The 22,834-nt window shown below is 33.4% G+C and overlaps 4 protein-coding genes and 1 long non-coding RNA gene across 10 annotated transcripts; 4 read left to right on the forward strand and 1 right to left on the reverse strand.

The window, feature by feature from the left end:
* The first annotated feature begins 3,183 nt into the window (after nucleotides 1-3,183).
* LOC109149300 lies at nucleotides 3,184-4,296 on the forward strand. 2 transcript variants are annotated; one of them, XM_019297009.1, is made up of 3 exons: nucleotides 3,184-3,356; nucleotides 3,517-3,900; nucleotides 4,095-4,296. In XM_019297009.1, the coding sequence occupies exons 1-3, from the start codon at nucleotides 3,204-3,206 to the stop codon at nucleotides 4,161-4,163; spliced, it is 606 nt and encodes a 201-aa protein (XP_019152554.1). In that variant the 5' UTR covers nucleotides 3,184-3,203; the 3' UTR covers nucleotides 4,164-4,296. The 2 variants fall into 2 exon arrangements, with proteins under 2 accessions (XP_019152554.1, XP_019152555.1); XM_019297010.1 differs by having other exon boundaries at nucleotides 3,520-3,900.
* A 5,902-nt stretch (nucleotides 4,297-10,198) lies between these two features.
* Nucleotides 10,199-11,251, forward strand: LOC109149303 (protein NUCLEAR FUSION DEFECTIVE 2). The gene is made up of 3 exons (XM_019297016.1): nucleotides 10,199-10,374; nucleotides 10,484-10,554; nucleotides 10,679-11,251. Exons 1-3 carry the CDS (start codon nucleotides 10,300-10,302, stop codon nucleotides 11,073-11,075), a joined length of 543 nt encoding a protein of 180 aa, XP_019152561.1. The 5' UTR covers nucleotides 10,199-10,299; the 3' UTR covers nucleotides 11,076-11,251.
* Nucleotides 11,252-11,405: 154 nt separating this feature from the next.
* Nucleotides 11,406-22,658, forward strand: LOC109149304. Its single transcript, XR_002048944.1, has 3 exons — nucleotides 11,406-11,689; nucleotides 18,184-18,189; nucleotides 22,649-22,658. It is a non-coding gene; the product is annotated as an uncharacterized LOC109149304 (long non-coding RNA).
* LOC109149296 (RING-H2 finger protein ATL47-like) lies at nucleotides 12,921-14,769 on the reverse strand. Of its 2 annotated transcripts, XM_019297003.1 has the most exons (2): nucleotides 14,536-14,769; nucleotides 12,921-13,923 (listed from the first exon to the last, which is right to left on the reverse strand). In XM_019297003.1, exons 1-2 carry the CDS (start codon nucleotides 14,620-14,622, stop codon nucleotides 13,111-13,113), a joined length of 900 nt encoding a protein of 299 aa, XP_019152548.1. In that variant the 5' UTR covers nucleotides 14,623-14,769; the 3' UTR covers nucleotides 12,921-13,110. The 2 variants fall into 2 exon arrangements, with proteins under 2 accessions (XP_019152548.1, XP_019152547.1); XM_019297002.1 differs by lacking the exon at nucleotides 14,536-14,769 and having other exon boundaries at nucleotides 12,921-14,494.
* LOC109149302 lies at nucleotides 20,412-21,654 on the forward strand. Of its 4 annotated transcripts, none has more exons than XM_019297011.1 (3): nucleotides 20,412-20,880; nucleotides 21,041-21,214; nucleotides 21,388-21,654. In XM_019297011.1, exons 1-3 carry the CDS (start codon nucleotides 20,607-20,609, stop codon nucleotides 21,525-21,527), a joined length of 588 nt encoding a protein of 195 aa, XP_019152556.1. In that variant the 5' UTR covers nucleotides 20,412-20,606; the 3' UTR covers nucleotides 21,528-21,654. The 4 variants fall into 4 exon arrangements, with proteins under 4 accessions (XP_019152556.1, XP_019152557.1, XP_019152558.1 ...); XM_019297012.1 differs by having other exon boundaries at nucleotides 21,041-21,189; nucleotides 21,393-21,654; XM_019297013.1 differs by having other exon boundaries at nucleotides 21,041-21,189; nucleotides 21,396-21,654.
* Nucleotides 22,659-22,834: the final 176 nt, after the last annotated feature.

The following is a 22,834-nucleotide window of genomic DNA, read 5'->3' on the forward strand; positions in this document are numbered from 1 at the left end:
ATTTTAAATAAATAAATAATCTAAGTCTACTAATATGTATATACATGCATGATAGTCTGATAGATAGTTTCGATTCAATATGAACTTCATTCTATTGAGTATTGAGATGCATGGATATGCCCGCATGCATGACAGCGAGCTTCAATAATGAACTTGTCTTGACTAAGATTCATCAATTAATACATGCATGGTACGGTGATGTTATTTGACTAAATTTTGAATATATAGGTGGTTTAAAATAATTTTGGATGAAAGACACACAATTTCAATAACATTATTCTTGAGTCAGATTGTTTAAAGTTTTGTTCCGCTTGTAATTATTGTAGTTTGGACCTACGTTGGTTTGATAGTTAAGCAATGTCATAAGATTGCTAGTGACATTGGGAACGTTTCAGTTTGTTATGTCAATAGGTCAGCGAATCACTTAACTCATGTGCTAGCACGGACTTCTGATTCTATGTCTGCCATAGGTTTGTGGTTTACTACGCCCCACCGACCTGTATCTCATCTTTGGTTGATCATTAATACATCTCTTCATTCTCTCTCACTCAAAAAAAAAAAAAAAAAATTAAAAAGTTATGTAAAATAACCGTTACTTTGTTTATATTATCTATCTTACATACTTTAATTTGATAAAATCTTTAAAATACTAAATTATAATAATTAATATGCTCAGAATCAATTAAACACGCGTACATATTGAATTAATTCATTTCAAAAAGTTTAGCTTTTTCATAACTGTATTCGAATTAAATAAATTATAATTAACATTCGGTTTATATATAAAGAATAAGAAGAAGCGCATCAAAGTTTTTTTTTTTTTTTAACGATAGATCTGAAATTGAAGAAACAATTAAAATAATACAGTAAATAATTAAGTTAAGGTGTTAAAGCCAATTAAGTATATATGTATATCCAGATTCAATTAATCTAGAACTTTACTGTACTGGCATGGCCTGGTTTAGAAGCAATACAAATTAAGTTAATAAACCACGTCAACTGAATCCAGGTAGATTCAATTAATCTACTACTGTATTTTGTTTTATATATATATATATATATATATATATATATATATATATATATATATATATATATATATATATATATATATATATATATAATCCAATTTGGTTCTTTTCAATTCGTCGCAACAATATATGAACGTCATCTCTGACTTTAAATTTTTTTTTTTCTGGTTGTAATGAGTATTAATAATGGATCGGAGTGTGTGTGTATATACATATATTCTAATGTCACAAGTCAACATATATATAGTATATATTTCACCCCTCCATCCTAACTTTCTAAAATATCAATTGACCAATTTATATGTTACCGGCCGCTTAAATTTTTAACTAATTACTTATTTAATTTTATATGTGTGTATTTTTTTTTTAATTTTTTTTGTTGTTGTTGTTGTTGCAATTCCTAGGAAGTAAATTAAAGGCAAATTATTTGTTTTTAATCATCTTGTCAGAGTGAGAGAATTTTACTTTTTGTGTATAAAAACTCATGCACAAACATGCAAAACAAACTCTTCAACTAGTCCAATTCAACTTTCAAACATAAAAAATTAATTAAGTATAGATAAAAACAACCACTAATTACCTTTTAACATACATACACGCATATATGTATCTCATTAGATAATAAGTTGTAGGTCTCCTTTTACACTTTCTTTTACATATAAATGAAATGAGGCAATGAGAATAGTGTCATCATAACAAAAGTTAGAATTGAAGTTCCATGTCACCTTCATTCAAATACATCATTAAGATTAAAACAGATGATTAATTGTGACAATTTAAAAAAAAAAAGTTAATATGTAAAACAAAAAATTAAAATAATAGAACTAAATGTGACAAGTTGAATATGAAGTACAAAGAGTTAATACCGCATTTATTGTAACTCGATTCATAACCTTCCATATAAGAAAGCAACTTGGTGTCCTTCCATATAAGAGAGCAACTTGGTGCCACTAGATGACAACTGTATGCAACATAAGTATTGGAAAAGAGATTCTTCATATAAGAGTGCAAAACTTATGTACTTTTTTTTTTTTTTTTTTTTTTAATAAATGAGTAAGTGACGTGAAGGAATTGCTTACTGCAAAGCCAAACTATTGTTTTTTCGGCACATTAATTGATTATTAATTCCATAGTACAGCCGTACAGTCTTTGGAACTCCACATTTTTTTTTTTTCACGATACGAGAAAAAAAAAAAGGAAAATACATCTAAAAATTAAATTACAAAAACCACAACTACTATACGTTACTTTATACCAATATATTTATAAAAAAAAAAAAAAAAAGGAAGTTAAAAATGAAATAACAAAAGCGGATTGACTGATTATAGAGTAGAGAATATGAAGAAGCTAATAATAATATATATATAAAAGCTAGCTAGCGTCGCATTCAATTCGTATATATACACCACCAACTACAATTGACCTTTGTGTTAGACGGCAATATATAGAAGATTAGGAAATAGCTAGTTAACTTATCAATCAATTTTAGTTTATTTAACTACTATTAATTAAAAATAATTCATATGAATGTTTGATTAATTAATTTTTTTATAACAATTTATTGCTTCAAAATGTTAAAATTCAAAAAGCTACACAAAATAACTTTTTTGATTAGCTTTTTGAGGAACTCATTTTGTATGTAATAAGTTAATAGCTAATTTACAAAACACTTTTCTAGAATTAACTAATGCTATCAAGTATCAACGAGTTAAACTCACTAACCAAATCAGCTAACCGCTAACCGCTAATTTACCAAACACTTTTCTAGAATCAGCTAAAGCTATCAACTAGTTAAACCCACTAATCAAATCAACTTGCAGCTATTTACCAAAATCCCCTTATAGAATATATATATATATGCCAGAAATGTTGAATGGTTTGTAAGTGAAACCCTATCTAGCTAGCTTCCCGGCCGCGCGGGGCTTGACAAATTTCTCTTTAATTTCGATTTCTGTATGTCGCCTATCATCCCGGGTTGGCCGGCCTGTATGTATGTACGTATGTATGTGTATGGTATAGTTAGGTGCAGCTAGATAGCTAGCTAGCTAGCTTAATTATTCGATCTGGATCTGAAAATTAAAGCTAAGCTAAGCGAGGTCGGATAAGCTATATATATATACATGCAGTATATATATGAGATCGATCTGAGGATTTAATTGAGAAAGGTAGGTGATGGAGGAAAAGATGAGGATGATTAGCAGTAGAGGTGGTGTTTCAGAAAAACCTGATCGGAAAACAGTGGAAAGGAAGCGGAGAATTCATATGAAATATTTGTGTGGAAAGCTTGTGTCTCTTATTCCTCCCCACCACTTTTACCCATCTAAGGTATAAGCATCTATAGCATATATATACATATGCATCCACTTCAATTACATTCGTTCCATTATTAGCTACCTTAATTATTTTTAAGTACAAGTTTGAAATTAAATACAGTTCGATCTATGATTATCTATTAATTGGATCTGCTTTTAATTTGTATCATCAGCAGGAATCACTGTCACAACAAGATCAACTTGATCAAGCTGTGACATACATAAAGACATTAAGAGAACGAGTAGAGAAACTAGAGAAGATGAAGAAGAAAATGAGTTGGGGAAAAGAAGAAGAAAGCAGCGAGAAGAAGAAGAAGAAGAAAAAGAAGAAGAAGAGTGCAACAACTGCAGCAGCAGCTTGTACATTACTAAAATCGGCAGTAATTGAAGTTAGAGATTTGGAGTCAACCTTAGAAGTAGTTTTGATGAGTGCTACTAATAAACCAAACTTCATGCTGCACCAACTCATAAGGATCGTAGAAGAAGAAGGGGCTCAACTTCAGACTGCAACTTTTTCCACTGCAGGGGATAAGGTTTTCCATACACTCCATGCACAGGCTAGTAATTATTATTATTATTATTATTATTATTATTATTATTATTATTATAATTTCCATAATTTCATTTTCACTACATCCATTATCCAGGCATATATATAATGCAACTACATACCTACCTAATTTAATAATTAGCATTTCTTTAGATTTGTTTTTCTTATATATGTATATATATTTTTTATGCCTGCGCGCAGGTGAAAGTTGCTAGGTTAGGCATGGAAACTTCAAGGGTTTATGGAAGGCTCAAACAACTAATCACTTAATACAAGCTAAGCTAAGATGGCAGCACACAAGTTTTTATGATTCATTCGTCTAGTTTTTTTTTTTTTTTGGTAAAATAATAATCTGTAAAATCAACAGATTTAGTTAATTTGTTGGTAAAAATAATTCAAAAAAAAAATCATTTAGCAGTCCGAGTCATGGAAGTGAAGTTGTAATTTGTAAAATGTTACGGAGTATTACATTATTAAATAATATCTTAGCTTTCAAGTTCTTTATTTTTTTAAGAGTTCAATTTGGTAACTTAGTGTATAATAATGAGAACTTGTATTTTGAAACAGTTTAAAAATGCATGCATACGATACATACACTAAATATACACTACAAAATGTAAGACTGAAAAACGCAATACACCTAGGACTATAAAGTCTTAACAAGTAAGTATATGTCATAAAACTGGAAAACTAACAAACATTATTATCAAACATATTGATAAACTAAGAGGTGAAGATGCAATTGTCCAGTCCCCTCTAACTTTTTCAGATCAGAGATTGACTCCCCTTTTGTATCAATACTTCAATATAATGTGTGGTGTATTTATGCATACCACACATCTAAAAAAAATGCACCATACCTCCCACAACTAATTGTGCGTTTCCGAACAATGTGTGGTGTATTTATGCATACTTAATGGTGCATTTTGTAGTGATGCTTACCTAATTGTGCATTTTTTTGTTGTACGTTTCCTAACACCATTGGTGCGTCCGCACGTTAAGGCGCGGCCGCACTAGAACTAGACTCTTTATATATATATGCGGATGACTCCTCTGGTAAAAGCAATAGCATTTTGATAATTTCATTGATTTGAGGGTACATTTAGATGTGCTTGGTGCATGTAGATATGCGTGAAGTCTTGATGGTGCTTTGAGTCCAATGCACCGTAAAACATTCTCATGAGCACCACAGACCAACACTTAGTGGCTTAGTGCAGCACAGACAATAGTTAGTGGCTTAGTGCACCACAGTCCACAGACCAACATTTGGTGGTGCACCATAGACCAACCCGTAATGCACCACAGACCATCACTTAATACATCACAAAATATATTTAGTGCAAAAATTTATTAAAATGTCATTACATTTTTTACCATTGATCTGAGCTCATACAACGATCCGGCCAATCTGTCTACATGTTCGCAAGCAAAGAGGCTACTACACCTGATCCGGATTTTATTTTATACATATTCCTTTAGTTTTTAAAATTTATTCTGATAAACTTAATTTTCAAGAATTATAAATACATTCAAACGAGAGATTGAGAAAGCTAGCCACTTAGCCAGAGGTGAGGCCAATCATTTCTCTCATTGGAAAACATATATGTCTAACTTGTTACTTCAAAATTTATTCAAAAAAAAAAAAAAACAAACATATTAAACAAACAAATAATTAAAGGCATCTTATATTGCGATCAACGATTCCACACATGAATAGTTTTATTTTGTTTGGGTCATGCTGCATGTTTCACAACTTAGGCTCTTTAGTGTTTGTATAGGTGCACACATCCACACATATATATTAAAATAATTACACTCCGTTAGTTATTCTTTTACATTAATACGGAATAATATAATATATGTGTAAGACTATTCACACTCATTCAATCTTCTCTTACTTTCAAAATGACACATCACAAAATTTAAAATTATTCATTATTCACTTTTCATCCATGCAACTTTCTTTTTAAAATTTTTTTTTTTTTAAAAAAAAAACTTCATACACTATCACATCAACTTATAAAAAATTATTTATTAATAATATATTATAATAATAATATATAAATGCCATGCGCTCCTTTTGCAAACCTGACACGGCAGTTGCAAAATTTGCAAGTCTGTCGTGTCAAGACTTGCAAATTAGAGCATCCACAATGGTAGATTTTTTTATTTTTATTTTTTGGTAATTTTTGAAAAGTTTGTGTAAATGTGATTAGGAAAGAGATTATGGGAGGAAAAAGAAAAAAATAAAATAAAATTGTTTTAATAAATAAATAAGGAGCATGTCAGGCACACTTGTCAGTGAGCCTGGCTGCACGCGCCCAGCGTGGCTTTGATGTGCGCAAAACGCGCACAACAGCTGCTCTCTCTCATTTATTTCTCTTTCATTGGGAAGAGAAATAACATTCCCTTGTAGGAGGAGATGTCCCTTTCTCTCTCTTGCATCTTTCTCCGTCATGTTGGTTCTCCAGTCTAAAAAATCGTGAATAAATTTCAAATAATCTGCTGATATTGATGCTCAGAGAAGCCATATATATAATCTTTCTTTCTTTTTTTAAACCAACATAGTCTTTGCAAGGCCATCCCTTTCATGGGTGTGGATGGCCTATGTAAACAAAAGGTGGAGAATTGATGAAGAGATGATGAAAATATAAAGTATATAAACATTATATATTTATTTGAAATGCATGATCGGCTATTTAAGATTTGTGGGATCTTATAATATCTAATGCATGCATGCATTAGATATTATAATGCATGCATGCATCACGAATATATGTGTGAATTCGATTAATTTGCAGAAAACGCTAATTAAAGTCTAACTCTAGTTGTCTTCAAGTTATGGTCAATTCAATTATATAGTTAAACTCCACTATTTAATTGCCCTTCAACTTTAATTTATAAGCAAGTAAAGTCGTATCAACGAAGAAATTAAAGATTAAAAACAAAATCTCCATCAATATATATAATTCAAAAATAGGCCTTATGATTATAGGGAATCATTTGAAAGTTTCAACCTGACCCAGGAGACGACTTTTAAGTTTTAACCAAAGAGCCAAATTGACATTATAAAGATAATATTGTTTGACAATCAACGGTTAGCAGATTGTGTTAGCGATTAACGAATACAGATTGTATTAGCGGGTTTTGACTAGCGAATTGTATCAACTGTAAAAAGATGTTTGATAATATTAGTTATTTAAATTAACAATTAACATGTAAAATGACCTAAATGGTATACAATAATAATTCGACTGTACACCCACAATCCTTACACGACCATGTTCTCATTTGGTCTCTCTCACACATACACACACACATAAATATGATGGGGAATATACCCCGGGTTCAGGCTCCCCGTACACACCGTGCTCCTGTTTGGGACGGGTCAAACGGTTCGGGTCAAGGTCAAACCCGTCTTGGTTGCACCTATATAAGGGCACTTGACCCTTCATTTTGAGGGGGTTCCTTCCTCTCTTCATCCTTAGATCACACACACACTCTCTCTCTAAAGAGATGTCTTTGAGCTATTTTCCTCTTGTCTACATACATTATTGTTCATACCTATTACATACGGTACATACATCCTACTACTTAGCGGGAATTACCCATATCAATATATAAGTAATTTATTATATTTTGATTCAAACTCACTTTTAGTGTATTTCAATTCAAAATAAACTTATAATATACAAACAACAAACATATATCTATCAACGATTCATCTTACTACACCGACTTTAGTCAATGATATAAGCATTATTAGTAAACACGTTTGAAATCCAAATAGTCTAGCCAATAACAGTACGGATTATTATTATTATTATTATTATTATTATTATTATTATTATTATTATTATTATTATTATTATTATTATTATTATTATTATTATTATTATTGTTTTAAATTGGGTTATACATGTACATTGTACCTTGTCAAATTGGTCTACTGTTTTTGGTAGTTTATATAGTTAGGTCTCCAAAATTATCGATATGCCATGCGGCAGTAACTTTAGACTAAATTTAACATGCAATAATTATAGAATCTCTACAGATATATGAAATTGACAACACGTATATACTTTTTTTGGAAAACCCAACACGTATATACTTAATTAAGCTAATTAAGTAATTATAATATGTGTTACAGGGTGAATCTCATAAAACATGGGTAGGTTCATATATGAGATGGGGTCTGATACATGCATGCGTTGAATTTCATCCTTAATCCTTTCTTATGTATAATAATTACACTACAATATTTTTAATAAATTTCATGCACTGAACAGTAAATTTAAATGTTTAATGCGAAAAAAATAACAAAGTTACAATAACATTTTTTTTGGGTGAAGTACGAGAAGTTACGCCTAGAGGTTATATATCTGATTTGTGGGAGGTCGCTCCCCTGGCATCATCCGTGAGGAGGTTGATGAGCCCCTCCAAGGGTTCATCGAGGACGTACTGAACTACCCCACTTGATTGAGTTTCGCAAAGAATTCCTCACACTTATTTTTTCTACGAAAAATATGAGAAAACGTAATTTCATGGAATCTGCTAACCGCAAGATAAGACCAATAAAAATGATCAAAATATTAGAAATGTAAAATTTATAAAGTATATTAAAAAGTAAATGCAATGTATAAATTATTACATTTCATGATGTCAATGTCTAAAAAAAAGAGTAAATCAAAAGAAACAAATTGTTAGTATACAAGAAAGTATGTACAATATACAAGATTGTGATTGAATCATCAATATAATGTTTCAATAGTCGTTTAGCTATAAAAATAAGACAGAAAATTAGTCTAAAAAAACTATATCAAAGCAAAATTTAAGACAAAATATAAATTGTGCTATTTTCTTCCTCTCCGTCCACCTGGTTTATTTGTTTCAAATTAAACAATATAGAGAACCAAAAAGCGTCTAGATGCATTTCTCAAATAATCAAATTTAAGCACTTTATCAACTCCTTCCATGTGCCTTCAGCTTCATGGCTTCATGCGAGAATATGTATGTTTTTATCCCGACGCTATAAGGTATAAATAGAAGTTAAGACTTAAAGATAATTTTTATTTTTTTAAATCATTACATCAAAAGATATAATTAGTACGGAGTAGTAAAAATTTAACTTTTTTTGTACATGTATAATAATTAACTTATGATTCGTTTGTTAGTTAATTCTAGCGGATGTCTCTTATATTTAGTTACAATTTCAAATTTAGTCTCAAACAATCGAATTTGTCATTTAACAATCCAGACTATCACATTTTGAACACTTTTTGGTTCTTTTGATGATTTTTTTAAGGTGAAACTTTATTTTAAGAAAGTCGATGTATTTTTTGAAGAGACAAAAATACCCTTGCCTAATAGATTTCACCGAAGAAGTCATTGGAAGGACCAAAAGTGTCCAAAATATGATAGTTTAGGGTGTTAATTAAATGGCAAAAACGATAGTCAATGAATAAATTTGAAATTGCCACAAAAAATAAGGGATCTCCGCTAGAATTAACTCTCCATTTTTATACCAATTGACAAGATTAAGTGCTTTATCACTATGTCAAAAGCTGATACTAATTGTCAAGATCAAATGTTTATCACTACACCAAAAACTATACTCAATAATAATTGCGACTACTCAACTTTATGTCCTTATATTTGCATAGTAATTACTACCACATTTTGATGGCAGAATGTTGAATTTAGCGCTCTAAATCAACATCCAACATAACTCTTTGTTAAGATCGAGTAAATGCTTACAATTAGCTAAGAGTTATAGTTAGTACATAAAATATAACTTTATTTTTGTATATTTGTGTAGTATCGCTACGTGTTGATGATAGGATTTTGATGGACTTGTATTTCTAAGGCTGCACCCAACACCCATTTTCACTTCAATTACTACAAAAGTCTTTTCAAATTGACCGATTATCTTATTCTTTCCAGTTTCCACTGACCACTTTTATGAAGATCAAGTGTTTAAACTGCCACAAAAATTATAATAAATAGCAGGAGTACAATTTTATTTTTGTATATTTGTGTAGTGGCTCGTTAACACCACTGATGATATTGGCTCTAAGTTGAACTCAGAACCCTTAACAACACTACAAAAGTTAGCTATAAATATAAGTTTAGTCCAAGATTTATATATTATTAGTCTAGATTTGGGCTGAATTGGAGGGTCCTAGCAGAATGAGAAAGGAGTGACTTATCCACTGGACTAAATGACTGATTACAGAAAGCCCAAAACTAAAAGTAAAACAGGCCCGAATCTAGTTCCCTAAAGAGTAAAGACTGTCGTCGATTAACTTGCGATTTTTTACTTTCCCAAATTCCACCGTCGATCAGAGGGAAGACTTTTCGGAAGAAGTAGAACTCATCAACTCAACTTCACTATACTGACTGAAGAATGAAGATCATGATTTCCCGGGATTATATTTCCACCTTCTTCCTCGTAGCCGCCGCGATCTGCTCCTCTCTCCAGGCAAAGCCTTCCTTAATTACTTGTTTTTTTTTAGGGTGGAAGGGTTTATTATTTCTTCACAAATAAAACTGAAACTGATATTTTGAAATTTGGACCCGATTTTCTATAGGTTAATGCTGATCCATCACTCTCCAAGTCCCCCTTCTCCGTTGCTCTCGATACCCTTCAAGCTCAAATCAAGTAAGTTTAATTTCTTCCACCCCATACATTTTGTGAAGAAGTGCAGTGTGGGAATTGGAATAATGAAATTTGGTGGTTTGGGTGAAGGTTAAGTAACGATGTTAGTATTGTACTGTGTATATAGCTATACATTTGAGAATGTTGGGTTGCTTCGACGTGCTATGACGCATTCCTCGTACTCAGAGGAGAATAACAAAGCTCTGAGCATCCTGGGAGAGAAAGTGATCGAGATATCGGTGTCAATGCTGTTGCTAGTACACAACATTGACACTTCCTCCAGCGACCTCAACGATAAAATTTCCGAAGCGTCAAAGGTGGAGACTTCATGTGCAGGAGATGGAATGCGGTTGAATTTGCAGAATATAGTTAGAGTTTCGTCCAATACCAATTCCACAACTCCTTCAGTGGTGTGTGGAGCTTTCCGGGCAATTCTTGGGGCAGTTTGTTTGGACACAGAGAGTACAGACAGTGCTGGGAAGTTGTTTCTGAAAATTCATGTTTGGGAAGCTTTGGCAATATAATGTAACATCTTGCTGCTAATAATGTTCAAATGCATGCTACGTATTGGAATCTTGAATTGACCTACTTACTTATCCTGTATTATATTATGAACCTACCTGGAGTCCATATATATATGTGTGTGTAATATGTTGGCTAGCTGTTTCAATCTAATGTTAATGCTTTGTTATGGATAAAAGTTCCTGAATTATTGTCTCATTTTCTTCACATTTATAATTAAAGTTGTAAAGCTGCGCTGGTGAATGGAAGGAATATATGTTAGTTGAGAATATACTCCGGATCCTGCAACAGCATATATGTTGAGAACCCAGCTCAGCTGGCTCCTTTAATAGGCTATAGCGTATTAGCGTGGCTTACTTGTGTTGCTTACTAACACCATTTCCGTTTGATTTGATTTGTCAATTATCATTTATGAGTATCACTTATAAGTATGATTTGACATAAGAAATAATTATATATGCAGTAGTGGTGTGTGTAAATTGCAAAGCAAGATTAGAAGTGGGGTTTTCCTATCTAAATCCAGATCATTATGCACCAACTTCGTCCTTATCTCGCACCTTACCACTTTCAAATCATATTTATGTTTTAAAAATCAAATCTTGAAAGCAAGCAAGCAGTAAGGCCGGAGTAGGAGGAGATCAATGATTGGCAACCGGAATTTCCCAGTACCCGTAAGGCCGTAACACGTACCCTTCTGGCTGGCTTCTACAGCTACAGACACACTGGGATATTTATTTTTATATGTATATATATATGTGTGTGTGGGTGGCGCGTCTGTTTTTATTATTCACACATACCCAAAGTTTGTAGCTTTTTAATCTGATCTGGGGTGTGAGATACCTGTGTATGGAAGGCCGTGAAGTTTCATACAATAATGATGCGGAGGCGAGGAGCAAGAGCCCGGAAGTAGTATTATTCCAGAAGCGGCGCTGCTGCTGCTTCCCATGTTTCGGGTCAGCCAACCGGGGCGGGTTGAGGTGGTGGCATAAGCAGCATCAGCTGTCCCTGGGGGGCGAGGTGGAGGAAAGATCATTGTTGAGCAGAGGAATCAGCGCCCTGAAGAAGCTCCGGGAGTGGTCGGAGATCGTGGCTGGGCCAAGATGGAAGACTTTCATCCGCCGTTTTAACAGAAGCAAGAGCGGAAGCGGAAGCGGAGGGAGGCAAGGGAAATTTCAGTACGATCCTCTGGACTATTCCCTCAACTTCGACCAAGGCCCGGGAAATTTGGAGGAGGAGACTGAGTACGCCTACCGGAACTTCTCCGTCAGATACGCCTCCATTCCGGCGTCGGCCAAGGCATCCATGGACCTGGGTAAAGATGGGCCCAGCTTCGTCTAAGTGCGCTGCGCCGTCCCGTCCGTTGCTGCTGGGGTGGAAATGATCGATCGCTAGCTGTAACAATCAACGATCGATATCTACTCTCACATGCACACCTCATCATACTGCTTTTCTTTCTTTTACTTCAAAAACAAGTATTTTTCCTTTTTTTTTTTTTTTTTTTTTTTTTTTTTTTCAAATAGACAATTGTTGTTGTGTATAAAAAAAATGGTTTTTTTTTTTTTTTTTATTTTTTAAATACGAAACATTAATACTCCGTATATAATTAATTATGGTTTAGCTCATGATTGTGTTAGTTCAAAGAAAGTAAGAGAAGAAGATGCGTCAAGTTATATATGTATTGAAATTGTTGGTCAAACGTAATTAGTGGAGATTAAGCATGATTTCCTACAGGGTGCGGGCCGGTAATAATCAGTACTCAAATTAAAGCTAATTAATACACTACTCCGTAATTATTAATTAATACAATGAAGACAAGCACAATAGACCAAAAAGCTAAGGTAAAAGTGGAAAACAGAACATATTCCTTAGAAAAGTAAAGTGTAAAGATAACAAAATTGAAAGAAGATGAGAGGACATTGTATTATAGTGCAGGCAGGCAGGCAGGCAATCCACAGGTACAGATATTACATTACAAAATGCTCTAAAAAATACCTATGCACGCTCCTCCGGCCATGTCAAGTGTGAAATTATAGATGATCAAACAAATTGAGTTGTATTAGTGATTGGCAGAGGATGATTATTTGTACTAGAAGAAAACTTATAATTATCTTTGTTGGACCAAAGCCAAATCTTGGATACTGAGAAGCTTTCCCCTTCAGTTCTGGCACTGATTTTCTTTCCTTCTAATGAGCTGCTACTGGGACCTTCAACCTTGGTGGCTCCACCATTACTAATAATAATACTAGGTAGAGGTAGAGCAACCTGCAAATCTGAATCACCAACCACATACTGAAATGACCCCATAGAGAAGCATCTCCTTGCATCCATGTTGCATCTACTACTGTTTTCCCTTTCCTCTTCACCTCCTCTTTCGCCTGAAACCGAAGCCCCCAGCCCCTGCACATTCACGTTTCTGAATTTTCCAAGCCTCACTGAAAACACCCTCATGTCACCACCATTATTTTCTTGAATTATTTGCGTCTTATGAATGCCCGAGGAGGAGTCGTTGGCCAACAACAAATTTGGATGATATGGATGAGCAGAGCCAGTAATCACCCCTCTGCACAAAGGGCATGTGGAGTTTGACAGCAACCAAGTGTCTATACAGTGGATGTGAAAGGCATGGCTGCACAAGGGCAGCAGCCTCAGCTTGTGGTCTCCTGAAAATTCACACAAACAAACAGCACAATCAAATGGCTCCTTCAAACCCATGATATCCTTGTACAAAAACAGTGGCAGGGTATCTATGATGGCTTGGTCCAGCCCGGAATCGTGTAAGCGAAAGAGCTGTTGTAGCTGGCGCTGGAGAGCTTGGGAGCCAGAAGTTGTTTCTGGGAATCTATTGGACGACTGAGAAACAGATGAAAAACAAGGCCTTTTCATCAAATATCTAACCAGAAGATGAAAAAGACCAAACAGAAAGAAGATTACAGCTAGAATTACTATCACCAACAACAGAATTGGGCTAATTCTACTCATGGATAATATAATTCTACTCACTGTCTCTCCTTCAAATTTTTACAGAATTGGGTATGGCCAAGACTACTGCAGTTTCCACATTTAGTTTGTGAAGGCATAAATCTGCGCTGCAGACAGTGGGATCAGAGAAAAATAAAGGAAAAGAGAAGCATCAAAAGGACATCTTTATGCTCATATTAGCAAAGACCTTTCTGACATACATTTTTCAAAACCAATCTTTGAGAGAGAGCGCAGCAGTATAACCAATCAAACACAAACTTCCTCTTCCGGCCAAGAAACACCTCTTTATGCCTTTACATTACATAAAAAGTTCCTGGGGATCGGATGGACTCATTTAATTAGCAATGGAGATGATGACCTGAACTTTCCAAGAAATATTTACCACTCGTACGTACTAGATATATAGTGTGGTACCTATGTGAAGCAGGTAACTGAAAATTCAAAGAAATTGTCAGAAAATGGTATATATAGGACAACTGCTACCTCTGCAATTAAGATGACCAACCAAGACATACTAGTGACTGGAGAATCTCCAGAGATAAGAGTTTTGGACTTTCTGAAAAACAACATAAGTCATAGCAGTAATTATGCGCGCGGTGGCAAATTTTAACCACGTCGGTGTTGATGTATAGTCGTTGTAAGAAAAAATCGTATTGAGATGTTTTGATTTGACATACGAATAAAAGTAGATAAAAAGATGAAAGATTATATTTTAGAAAGAGTTGCGCCCCAAAAGACTACTTTTTAATTTGTTGCAGTCAACGGTAGTTAGATTCAAGGGAAAAACAAAAACAATAGGTTAATAAAATGGTTTGTGGCCTGGCAGGTGTAAAGGGAAAGACAGTGCATTCGAAGACTTAAAAGGATTTTGGTAGTGACATCACCTTACCTAAACAATCATCGCCACATATGTCTTTCTCACTTCCTCTCTATGAATATTATTTAATTTCTGGAGGTTTCTCTGTCCAAGTTTGTGGCCTAAATACCTCCTTTTTTTTTCCTTAATTCTTTCTAAATGATATTTACTTCAATTCAATAGTTTAGAGGTGTTTAATTATATTTCAAATATTTATGGGGTTTAATTTTCTTAGTCAATGATGTTTTGGAACAAAATAATGACACATGTAAACTATAATCATAAACAAAACTTGATAGCATGCATGACAGCATTATTAGTTAGACCTTGCTAGCTGTACGTGTTCTATATATACATTTTCATACTTTAATTTTGACATTTTTTTAACATTTCGATCTCTATGATAGGATAATACAAAAGAGGTCATAAAAAGTTGTTTAAAAAAAAAAAAAAACAAAGAGAAAAAGAATGGGACAAAATGGCAATGGATATTAAATGTTAGGAGCGCTTTGGCAACTTCGTATGATCAAGACAAAAGGGTTTCATTTATATATTGCAGTTATGCTGTCTATTGTTTAAAGTTAGGTAGCAAGGTTGGTGAATATGATCAAACATTTTTATTTATAAAAATGATTGAGTAACACTAATATATATATATATATATATATATATATATATATATATATGCCGGTGGAAATGAAATGAGATGCGCTGTTATTTTTATTTATTTATGCTTATGTGATTTCAGGTTCACCGAATTAATACTATGTCCACGTACTGAACTTCGTCCCTAGAGGTCTAGAGGTAAATCGTGATTTGTATAATCAGTCTACTGATCAAATCTTAGTTTTCATATTCTACACAAGTAATCTAACCTAACACATATTTTACTGGACCTTTTTCCTATTCATGGAGTTATGGAGCACGTGACAATGTTGAGCCAGCTGCCATGGCAAAATAAAAATGTGGTCCAGCTAGATCCTTGTCCAATGCCAGAAAATTTATGAGATAGATAGATATTGTTGAGTAATGTATGGTGGAAAATTCTGTGGTGGGCGATGAATCGGAAGCGGAATTGGTTAAAGGAAGTGTCTGTGACTGTGGCACATGCATTCATGCATGCATGCATTGACAGATTATTATGGTATATATGGCATGCTGACCACTAGATTCTGGTCGTCTCTTGGTCACCAACGTAAACGTTAGCATTTGGATCCCTATCTTTCAGCCTGTCATCGTATTTTTCGAAACTCTGATCCTACTGATTCTTAAGGATAACATTCAATTCGCCATATGCACGCGATATATCACAATTTTCACAACCAAAACTCATTCATAATAATTGAGTAATTGTAAACACAAAATATATATAAGGTCACAATAAGTATAGTCTAAAACACTGATATAGTTTAATATGAGATATTAAAATTTTATCCGATCTGAAACCCGAACTAACCGAAATTTTGTTATAAATATAAAAATGTAAATTATATATTTAGTTTTAAATGTATTTATAATTAATAATTCGTAAGGCTCTTACTTAGTTATTAATATTTTATCTTATTTTTAGTTTCATAATATATATAAAAAAAATATAAATATACAAATAATATAATCATTAAAAAAGCTTAAAATTGATAAAAATTAAATTTTAGGTATATCTAAATTAACTCGAATTAACCTGAAATAATTTCACCAAAATTAAATATATGTAAATTAAATTTGATTCAAATGTTGTGTGTAAAAAAAGATCACCTGAAAATTTTGAATATTCGAAATAAAATTCAAGTAACACAAGATCGGACGCCCATATGAAAAGTTAAAAAGTGAAAGAGCCAATTTTGGCAAGGAGGAAGAAACCCATTTGAGAAGGATTTATATTGGCAGCCCATGATGAGAAAAAAGACGGCCAATGCGTATGTGAGGCCCAATTATAAATTAAAGTAAAATCCAGAGCGATCGAGGTGCAATAGTTATGTTGTGCAACCGAATGCACCATGCGCATGGTGCATACGATGCAAAACAACATCGTTTTGATTAAAAATGCGCGTCCCACTTTAAAAAAAAAATTCAGGTTCGATTTTCGACAATAGCATTATTGTGGATATATAGTTATGAATTTATGGATATTTAGTTCATTCATTGTGGATATTTAGTTCATTCATTGTAGATATTTACTTCATTTATTCACTGTGGATATATAGTTATGAATTTATGGATATATAGTTATAAATTTATGGATATATAGTTATGAATTTATGGATATTTAGTTCAATCATTGTTGATATTTAGTTCATTCATTGTGCATATTTAGTTCATTCATTCACTGTGGATATATAGTTATGAATTTGTGGATATATAGTTATGAATTTATAAATATATAAAAACGTTATTACCAGAAATCGAATCTGATTTCTTTTTCAAGTGGGACGCGCGTTTTTTAATCAAAACGACGTCGTTTTGCATCGTATGCACCATGGTGCATTCGGTTGCACAACATAATTTGCGATCGAGGTAATAGCCGCGCCGCAAATGGAAGTCCAGAGAGATAGACCTTCCACGGAAATAGTGTCCACCAAATTAAAGAATTGAATTCAACCATCCATTAGTTTAACTAGGTTACTCTCAAATTTTACTTTATCAATTATACTCCCTAATGTAACAAATATGAATAGAACATTTTTATCTGAATTCTAAAAAAAATTATCTATATCTAAAATTATGAGAAGGGATAAAAACTGGGAGTAGAATTTGAATGTACAAATAGTATTTTCTTTACTTTAAACTTGTTTGGCTGATTCTTATGTGAAATCAATCAAAATTATAGTCGTACAGTGATGATGAGTGTGTATTTGAAGTTCTCAAAAAAAGTATGTAGCTAGCTAGGATTGATGGGAGTAATATTGTATTTACAAATACAGTACAAATCCAGCTTTGATATAATAGTTGTTTGCACTTTGCAGTGATGAGGCCGGTAGCCAGTTAGCTAGGCTGGTTGCCCACCAGATACAAAAAGCAATAATCATATCGATCATTCATCATTGAAACGGATCGGAGATTCCTTAGCTTTATTTATGCGTGCTTTATATCATGCATTGCATGCGCTAGCTTGCATTGCTAGGAACAACACCAAAAGTGAAAACAAAAAAAGTTGATGAACAGCGAGCACTACTACTACTAGCTAGTGGAGGAGTGTTATATATACTGCATGTAATTAAATATTAAATATTTCATTTCATCAAATTAAATTTACACTGCACACACATTGCATGTAGTGCAGTGTGACCACCAAATCAAATCATGCAATGGTGGTAGTACGTGCAGAAGAGCACCATGAATTGTCTCTCATTCCTCCGACTTGAAGACGACACAAAAACCTCACACATTATTTTTGGTCCAGCTTTTTCATATTCTTGTTCTCCATTTTTGGGGTTGGAAAGGAAAGATGTCCTGTATGTATGTTTTAGTGCTATATATATATATATAAACTACATTTTAATCATCACGTTCCTTTAATTTCATCTTCCACCTCTATTTTCTTTTCTTTTTTCTTTTCTTAGATATATTCATCTTTCAAGCTAGCTAGGTAATTATATAAATACTCCGATCCAATAAAATTAAAATTTTCCACATTATATATGTCAACCTTATTCAATTCATATATATATATATATATATATATATATATATATATATATATATATATTTCAAGTATTGCTTCTACAAATTAAACATACAGATCAGAGAAATATACTGTCTGAACAATATATTAGCAGGTTGAATTGGTTTGTGATGACCAAATTAAAACAAAATATTTTGATTTAATTAAGGTTTTAGAAAACATACAGCTGCGCTGCTAGCTTAGGCACGTACAGTAGGACAGGCCAGCATGGCTTTACAAAATGGACATCCATCCACAAGGAGATGTTGGGTGAGTGTTGTAAACATTAAATTAAAGATTCCATACTACCCTAGGGCGTAGACATAAAGGGAAAGATGAGAAGATTGAGCTTAAATAAATAAATACATATATAGATAGATGTTGTCTTTAAATTAAAAAGCTGCCTTTATCAATCTTTATGTTGCTTTGTTGGGAAACAGAAATATGTACTAGTAAGAAGGCGGCCGGCGGATTCTCAGCTCCGGTCCGCACACGACGACGGAACTACATATAGTGCTATCTGCATAAAGCGCGCAGCTGCAGCTAGCTGGATGCCATCAACATACATATATAAACAAAAACTGTCTCCATCTTTTTCAATTCTTTCTTGTTTTTTTTTTTTTTTTTTCAAGGGGATTAATTAAATTTAAACTTATAATAATTCTTTTCTTGTTCTTAATTTTAATTTAATTTGTAGGCAAAGTTTAGTTCTATGATCTTAGTAATGTATAGAAAAGGCCGGAGTCGGCCATTATTTATCGAAATTTGTAGGCAAAGTTTAGTTCTGTGAAGAAGATCGACATGCAGAAGCATTGGACCTGTGTTGCTTAAATTATTAGCTTAATTGTGTCTGAATCCATCTTCTGCATTTCTTTAATGTAATAAAGTTCGATCGAGATGACTCATCAACAAAAATAATTCATTAGTGGGCATTAGGCCGGCCAGTAACTCGTTGATCAAAAAAGTATATATATATATATATATTTTTTGAAACCAGTGAATGAAATGAGTCATCTTACAACATATTTGTGTTACATAAAAGACATGCACATAATGAGTAGAGTGTAGACAAAAACATGAGGTTTTGGGGACCATTTGAAAATTCTCTCTTATCTTATCTTTATGCTATCTTCTCCACAGATTTACACGCATAGCTAAGAGCTTAGAATTAGTTCTTTGTCTTTATAAACTAATTAAATTATTCTTTTTTTCTTTTGAATGCTAATCTATTACTCCCTATGTCCCATTTTACCTGTCTTACTTTCCTTTTTAGTTTGTTCCAAAATTACTTTCCAAAATTGAATATAACTATCACTCTACATTTCTCAATTTACCCTTTTGACTTTTCAAATTTCTAGAGGTAAGTACAATTGTACTCCGTACAAATAACACCTACTTTTGAGGGGCAAAATTGAAAAGTGAGTAACATTTGTTATGTTGTATTAAAAATCGTGCAAAAAGCAAATGAGACAATCAATTAAGAATGGAAGGAGTACATTGTCGTATCTTTTTAAACATACTTTTCACATGGGAGAGGTCATTACATGTCATTTGAGCACAATATGCCACTGAACTATTTGGGAAACAGCAATTACGCTACCGAAATCAAATAACCCCAAATAGGTCATTGAACCCGAAAGATCAAGGGCCAAAATTAATCCATAATTTTAGAAGTGTTCTCATTTGATCCTTAATCTATATATATATATATATATATATATATATATATATATATATATATATATATATGTGCTAGCTACCGCGTGCAGGTAGGGTTTAATATTTAATGTAATTAGTAATAGTAGTATTTAGAAAACATATATCTTTATTGAAAAAGTGATGGATCGGAGTGGCAATATAAAAAGGTGCGGTGGGTGTGGGTAGCTAGCTATATATATAGAGAGAGATGAGTTGAATACTTATTATAATTTTGTGGTAGACTTGCTTGAATTGCAGAGAGGATCGGATCGGAAGAAAAACAAATATATATAGAAGAAAGAAGCGAGGTATCCTAGCGGATCGGAGGAAATAAAATCAATGGGGAACTGCCAAGCCATAGACGACAACTCAAGTCTGGTAATACAACACCCTGGCGGGAGAGTAGAGAAGCACTATTGGCCTCTCTCCGCCACCCAAATCATGAACACCAATCCCGGCCACTATGTCGCTCTTCTCCTTACTACTACCACCACCGCCACCAACAATACCAAAAATAATATCCCGCCACTTCGGAGGATTACACGTATTAAGCTCCTCAAGCCAACAGACACTCTTGTTCTTGGACATGTTTATAGACTAGTAACCGCTCAAGGTTAGTTGGCGTTTTAATTTCCGCCCTAGCTAGCTTTACATACTAATTAATAATTATTTATGTTTTTCAATTCCTTCTTAATATATTATATTATTCCGCCGTATGTATGTATGTATGTATAGTTTTAATTATATTGTTAATGGGTTGGTTTTGAATTCAGAAGTAATGAAGGGGTTATGGGCAAAGAGGCATTCGCAGCAGCAATTATCATCATCATCATCGTCAGGGCCGGTTAAGAAGCATGAAAAATCAACTACTTATTCAGATTCATCAAACACAAGAGTAGTTAACTACGTTGGAAGATCTGAGGTAGTGCACAAAACCCCCCAGCTGCTAATTATATTAATTAATTTCCTTGTTCAATCTCCCCGCCACCGACATCGTTTCTACAGTATAGTAGTCAAAAATTGAGAAGGCCAGGCCGGGATCAAATTAATAATTAATGAGTAGTGTATATATGCTTGCATAGCTAACTATAAAAAGAAATTAAATGATTAAATGTATATATGCAGCAGCATGTAAAGCATGAAAGGAGGCATAGGTCTTCTTCTTCTGCAGCAGGAGCAGGAGGAGGAGGAGGCAGATGCAAAGGCGCATGGCAACCCTCACTACTGAGCATCTCCGAGGCCGCCGCCGGAGTTAGCTAGCTAGCTACCTCATTAATTACTTCCACATACAATTTCAATTACAGTTACTTACTTAGTTTCTTTATTTTAATTTGTACCAGCAGATCAGATTCATCACATCAATATATATTCTGTAATCTATCTAGCTGTAATATTTGTACCTCATTAATATTGTCGTATTTATTTAAAATAATAATAAATGAAATAATGTATGGAGACAAATTAAAAAACAAGGAAAGAGATATATATACTGGATAAATATGAGATGGGATGTATGGATCGATCGGAGTAGGCGCATATATAGGTGTCAACTTTATGGACTGAAAAAGGCAGCACGAATGTATAATTTATGCAGGCCACAGGCCAGGCCGGGAGAGAATTGAAAAATATTTGAAATTAATTGAAGGTGATCGGAAAAGAAAAGAAGACTACAGTCGCCCGGCAAAAAGTATCATTTGCATGCGTGCATTATTATTTGGATACCCAAACATGGCAGTGTGCACTCCAGTGGCCTCAGGCCCTACCATGCCCCCGCCTTCCCCACCTCACATCACTCAAACCTTATCTGCACCATTCACAACAAATCAATCTAATAATTCACTCCTAAATCATTTAGAGCATCCGCATCAGTTGGGGAGAATGAGGATAATGTAAGAGTGATTACGATAGAGAAGATGGGAGGAGAAAGAAAAAAGGAAAAAGAAAAATTAAATAAAAAGTAATAGTATTTTAATTACTGTCGGGCGCACCTACGTGCAGTGCACGTGCCCGCTGGGCGCAAAGGTGACAACCACACATGGCTAAAATTAAATGTGGGCTCCACATTTCTGAATTCTCCCCACATTTGTACAAGCACCCAATTTTTCTCTTTTTTGCTTCTCTCTCTTTCACATGGCATTAATTTCTGATATTATTCTCACATTATGCATTGGTGTGGTTGCTTTTTCTGCATGCCCTACGTCTCTAAATAATTGATTTTTTTTTTTTGTCTTGTGCTAAGCCGATGAAGCATGATTCTCATAGTTAATGATCATGAATTTAATTACAGTTAAATTTTTATGTGTAGTTTATAAGTTATTATACATTAATGCATGCATCGAATAAATTAATAAATTAAAGTGGACGATATATATGATGAAAAGTAAGAGATTAATCATAAGACTGTGACTGTCTTACTAAACTGTACTACAACAACTGACAATTGATCAAAGCTACCTGCATGCACTCATCAATATATATAATTATGCTTTCTGTAACTTTAAAAAAAAAAAAAAAAAAGTTTGAGCAAGCCCATCTTTAATTTGTTACGACGTTGCATTGAATCATCA

This window comes from Ipomoea nil, unplaced genomic scaffold, assembly GCF_001879475.1.
Source record: "Ipomoea nil cultivar Tokyo-kokei standard unplaced genomic scaffold, Asagao_1.1 scaffold2159, whole genome shotgun sequence".
Lineage (NCBI taxonomy): Eukaryota > Viridiplantae > Streptophyta > Magnoliopsida > Solanales > Convolvulaceae > Ipomoea > Ipomoea nil.

What these genes read in the sequence shown, in the direction of transcription:
- LOC109149300 (XM_019297009.1), top strand. Translation starts at nt 3,204, where the DNA reads ATGGAGGAAAAGATGAGGATGATTAGCAGTAGAGGTGGTGTTTCAGAA. An exon ending in ACCACTTTTACCCATCTAAG is followed by an intron (nt 3,357 to 3,516) that starts GTATAAGCATCT and finishes TTGTATCATCAG; the next exon opens with CAGGAATCACTGTCACAACA. An exon ending in TCCATACACTCCATGCACAG is followed by an intron (nt 3,901 to 4,094) that starts GCTAGTAATTAT and finishes GCCTGCGCGCAG; the next exon opens with GTGAAAGTTGCTAGGTTAGG.
- LOC109149303 (XM_019297016.1), top strand. Translation starts at nt 10,300, where the DNA reads ATGAAGATCATGATTTCCCGGGATTATATTTCCACCTTCTTCCTCGTA. An exon ending in CGATCTGCTCCTCTCTCCAG is followed by an intron (nt 10,375 to 10,483) that starts GCAAAGCCTTCC and finishes GATTTTCTATAG; the next exon opens with GTTAATGCTGATCCATCACT. An exon ending in ACCCTTCAAGCTCAAATCAA is followed by an intron (nt 10,555 to 10,678) that starts GTAAGTTTAATT and finishes CTGTGTATATAG; the next exon opens with CTATACATTTGAGAATGTTG.
- LOC109149296 (XM_019297002.1), bottom strand. Translation starts at nt 14,052, where the DNA reads ATGAGTAGAATTAGCCCAATTCTGTTGTTGGTGATAGTAATTCTAGCT.
- LOC109149302 (XM_019297011.1), top strand. Translation starts at nt 20,607, where the DNA reads ATGGGGAACTGCCAAGCCATAGACGACAACTCAAGTCTGGTAATACAA. An exon ending in TAGACTAGTAACCGCTCAAG is followed by an intron (nt 20,881 to 21,040) that starts GTTAGTTGGCGT and finishes TTTTGAATTCAG; the next exon opens with AAGTAATGAAGGGGTTATGG. An exon ending in GCACAAAACCCCCCAGCTGC is followed by an intron (nt 21,215 to 21,387) that starts TAATTATATTAA and finishes TAAATGTATATA; the next exon opens with TGCAGCAGCATGTAAAGCAT.